At 40.9% G+C, this 4,767-nt stretch overlaps 1 protein-coding gene across 1 annotated transcript; it reads left to right on the top strand.

The window, feature by feature from the left end:
* The first annotated feature begins 202 nt into the window (after positions 1-202).
* Positions 203-4,562, top strand: LOC105451512 (mitochondrial pyruvate carrier 3-like). The gene is made up of 4 exons (XM_011692004.1): positions 203-483; positions 2,174-2,214; positions 3,093-3,289; positions 3,651-4,562. Exons 1-4 carry the CDS (start codon positions 399-401, stop codon positions 3,715-3,717), a joined length of 390 nt encoding a protein of 129 aa, XP_011690306.1. The 5' UTR covers positions 203-398; the 3' UTR covers positions 3,718-4,562.
* Positions 4,563-4,767: the final 205 nt, after the last annotated feature.

Below are 4,767 nucleotides of genomic sequence, written 5' to 3'. Positions count from 1 at the left end.
GGTCAGCATCGCAGCCACCCCCGTCATTTTGGTAGCAGCATCGCGTTTGCGGCCGCGTCGCATCGTAGGTCCCGTCGGTCGCGATAGGAAATATTTTAAGTCTGGCGCGTGTACACCTCCAACCTCCGACGCGGTCTGACAAAACGGGGAGCCTCTACTAGTATCGGCGCGCGGCGAGAGGAACGAGGGGAGCGCAACCACGCGAGCGTCGCGACCAATCCGCACAGTGCACACTCGGCGTTCTCGGTTTGCGGCGCGCGGATGCCGTGTACGATCGTATCTCCGCCGCTGACTACTTGCCGCTATTCCGCGATCGCGCGTTCGATTTCCTCGGATTACACGCCGAGTCATCCGCGTCATCCGCCGAGTCGACGACCGCCCTCCCCGACGTCCTAGCCATGTCGGTGATCTACAAGAACTCGATGAACGCCATCGGCAAGTTCGTGCCCGGGAGCCTGCAGCCTCTGTGGAAACATCCAGCTGGTTAGTAAAAGCGGTCGATCGTCGCCGTCGGGTCGCCGAGCAGGTGGCACGTGCCGTGAGTAGCGCGTGTGTGGTACGTGCGCGTGACGTGACGGGCTGATTGCGAGAGAAACGCGCCGGATGTGACGTGTAGATAAATGATTTTTTTCTTTCTGCCCGAGATCGGTGATTTAAAGCAAGCCCGCTTTGCATCTGATTTTCTGTTCTCCATCCGATTGTGGTATTTTTCAATTTCGAACATAATCACCACAAAGTAATTACTTCTTTAATTAATTAATTCTTCAATATATGAATTAATTCTGAATTAATTCTCCAATATATTTACCAGATTTTATTATTTACGGCCGTATATATACCGTGGTAAATTTAATACGCGGAAATGGGTTGTCTCTATAGTCTTATCTCGTTGTTTATCGCAAACATTTTTCCCGCATGTTGATATCGTAAGACTCGGCGACTTGCCGATGGTGCGCGAAATAGCACAAACACACCCTGCTGTTTGTAATGCAGTTTCCTCGAGGTCGCATTCTTAAATTAAATAGTTCACGTATATTCTGCAGTCTGAATTAATGAATGTCGCTTCAATTTCCATATCGCGATTTATGTCCCTCTTTCTCACCTACACGTGTTTTCGTATCATGTTTATTCAATCGCGAGACGCCCGAGGCTCATTGACTCGGCGATATTTTCAACCTTGGGAACTACTTAAAGACCATTTAACATTTCGCAATCTTATTATCCCAGACTGATCTACAAGTTCACGCATATCTGTTACTCTACAAGCACACGAGATCGAAAGGAAGATAAACACAGATTGCCGATAAATCGTTCGTAGAATTATATCGCAGTGACTAGAGAAATAGATAATATTAAATTTATCTTGTTCCACGGAAATGCGCGTAAACTTGCAGACTGATTTGATATCACGATTTCTCGTGTATTTTTAAGACGTTCACTGATATCAATATTATATATATTGTACATACTTATATAGTAATCTGTGTGTGTGAGATAAATTATTCTATACTAGCTTTGGCTGCGTTTCAAGATTAAATAGTATATTGACGTGATATAGTATATCAATATATAACGATTATTATTAGATACAAGTTCTCGAGCCATATAACCGAAAAATATCGATATTTATTTATTCTATGATCTCTATCGGGTTGCCCTATTTTCCGCCAACGTGCCTCTTCGCGTAGCTGCCAAGCCAGAGACGGGGGCGGTCGCACCTTCACCGAATTGTAATATATGAGTGGAAACGAGGCCGCGCGGCATCATGTCTGTGTCAAAGTTACTCCGACGAATTTACTCAAACTATCAGAGCGGAAGCTTGAATAGCTGGAGCGAACAGTGTCAAGGGTATATACACACACCTTGCGGCGGGGAACTACACGCTCTAGCCAGTGCTGGCGCATTGATTACCGTGATTACGGTGGAACTGTACTTTGAAGCCAGCTGTCTTTTCTGTCTATTTATTTTTTTTTTGTATTTTTATTTCGACAGCATAGGAATATCTTTTGTAGGAATATATTATTCATTTTGTTATTAATTTCTGCGAACGTCGAGCGTCTTGAAAAAAATTGTATGCAAGCTAATTGAATGCGAAACTAAGCTAAAAAGCCTTAATTGTGTCCATTATAACGCGCTCCTCCGTAATTCACGTCGATTGCGTGTATTTTTTTAGGTCCACAAACCATCTTCTTCTGGGCACCGGCCTTCAAATGGGTTAGTAACAATGTTCTCACTCTTTCGATATCGGTATTGTCGACCCGTAACTCCTAACTCTGATAAGTTAATCGACTAACAAACGAATGGAAAAGATACAGTGCACTCAAACAAACGTTATATAAACACGTTATAGAATCATAAAGATAGGCTTTCATAACGCATCTTCAATTTGAAGCTTTTCTTTCAAATTTAAAATGCGATTCATTCTTACGTGTCTAGAGCTTTTCTTTTTATTTATTTATTTTTTTTTAACATCGTAAGATATCACGCGATTGAATAATAGCTTGCATGCAGTACGTAATTTTGCTTCAAGGTAGTTGCTACGTAATGTATGTTGGCAAACGAACTCGTTATACAGGAATAACTCCAAATGCTTTGTTCATTCGTGCTATAATCATTTACTACATGTTTAATGTGATCATTTTCAGAAACGAACAAATATATACGTTTTATATTTTTAAAAACATTTTTGCGCATGAAATCTCATTTTATCGGACATTTATTTTAACAGGGTATAACGTTTAATTATTTATTGCACTATATAAAGCGCGGAAGTAACGTAAATATAAATAAATAATATAAATTCAATGTATATTAAAAAAGGCGGAATGATTTATTCGGTTACCGTTTTACTATTTATATCGGCACATTGATTTTGTAATGGGAATATCTTTTTTATTTACGTATGTCTGCAAAAAAATATTTAAAAAAATATAAACTTAAAGCGAAAACGTTGTAGTATTTATAAGATTCGTCGATTTTCATTTTACAGCGCGCGCGCACACACATTTGCGCGCGTGCACGTGCGTAAAAGTAACGATAAAGATTGATGTGGCAGAAGATATTATGTAAATCACTCTTTCTGCAATTTGTAGGGTCTCGTAATGGCCGGCATCGGTGACTTGCAGAGGCCAGCGAACAAAATCTCCGTCAGCCAATCTTGTGCCTTGGGCATCACGGGGTTAATATGGACCAGATACTCCTTAGCCATCACCCCGAGGAACTGGAATCTCTTTAGCGTGAACCTCTTCGTCGCGTTTACAGCTATATACCAAATAACGAGATCCCTGAGGTAATTACCTTGACGCAATTCTCACACAGGTCACACCGTAAAATTATGTAAGATCCATCCAGCAGCTTCGACATTTTCGTTTCTATACGAATATTCCTATTACGCTATCGTTGTTTTTTTTTTTAATAATTTAAATATTCTCAATAGAAATATTCCAAATCGTATAGAAACGAGTCTTCGGTTTATTTTTCTAAAATAAAAATCTTGCTTCTGAGAATCAAAGCTGTCGTAGGAATTAAGCGAGTCCGTCATTTTCCTGTTTTGCCTCCATGGCTTTTTTTGCATAATTTATGTTGTTTGATATCGCGACTCCGTCTCCAGCTACTTTCCGAGGGTTTTACCGAATTAATATTTGTCCCAGGTATCAGCGCCAGCAAGCAGCTTTGGAGGCAACGAAGGAGGCGATCCCGTCAGACGCAGCTCACTGACGATAACTGTATATATAGATAGACGTACATTCCTAGGAAATGGAAAAAGGAATATTTAATTCCTCGCTACTTCGCGTTTCGTGAAACGTTTATGTTACTGTTTAGCACGTCGGGACGAGTAGTCTAGGGACGTGACGTCTAGCATATTCGATCAATATGCTTTAATGACGATCGAAAAAATTGAAAAGGTAGATTGGCGATACATTGTAATATAAAATTGGTTCAAACTTTTCTAATCATGAAAACATCACGTTCGATCTGTTCGCGGTCGGGCTCGTAGCACGTATATTCTTTGATCAATTAACAAATTAATGTTTCTAAAAACAAGGTGATATTTGATTGACGTCTCGACGATTTTTCAAATGTCTTTATGCGATATCTGTTAGACGTCCAGATTGAACGTATAGCGATTTTTAAGGTCGATTGAATTTCCTGATGCCAAACTGTGATACGTGACGCACGACGTAATATTATTCAGTTCGGATACGATAAATGAATATTATAAATACTAGATAGATAAAGAAAGTACAACTGTACAGGGCACAGGAGTCGAGAACGAGTCGGGTGTAATATAGGCACCGCGCGGATTCGACGTATCGTGCACGCCGTATCGGTCGCTATCAATCCACCAACGCCTGATTGTACCTATATATATATTTGACCCGTTGCGCACCACGTGCGTTCTACGTATAACTGTGCCCACGCGGTGCTCCTGCATGACATATCGACGTTACGTGTTATAAAGGGTTTATAACGTGTCACTATCGTAAAATTTTAAATTAACATTGTTGTAACTCCCTCGCTCCGATCAGAGTTGAAATAAAACTACAGATATTTTTAACGTCCACTGCGTTGTGAAATCCGTATATGCAACTGTCGACCGTGATCGAGATTCGCACTTCGACATTTCAGCGCGATAATAATTGCCGGAAGGTAAGAAATACATATTCGACATTCGACCTGTGTGCAGGTGCTACGGACAGTGGTAAGTTATCGGACAAGTACGTAAAGCTGCTTGTTGTACACGTGACTCTGAAACGTCGGACCCGA

Source organism: Wasmannia auropunctata, unplaced genomic scaffold (genome assembly GCF_000956235.1).
Source record: "Wasmannia auropunctata unplaced genomic scaffold, wasmannia.A_1.0 LD336050.1, whole genome shotgun sequence".
In the NCBI taxonomy this organism is placed as follows: Eukaryota; Metazoa; Arthropoda; class Insecta; order Hymenoptera; family Formicidae; genus Wasmannia; species Wasmannia auropunctata.
This window is presented reverse-complemented; position numbering and strand designations above follow the sequence as displayed.

Bases quoted from the DNA above. Each gene is read 5' to 3' on its own strand.
- LOC105451512 (XM_011692004.1), top strand. From the start codon at position 399: ATGTCGGTGATCTACAAGAACTCGATGAACGCCATCGGCAAGTTCGTG. The intron at 484-2,173 runs GTTAGTAAAAGC...GTATTTTTTTAG, and splicing joins TCTGTGGAAACATCCAGCTG to GTCCACAAACCATCTTCTTC. The intron at 2,215-3,092 runs GTTAGTAACAAT...TGCAATTTGTAG, and splicing joins GGGCACCGGCCTTCAAATGG to GGTCTCGTAATGGCCGGCAT.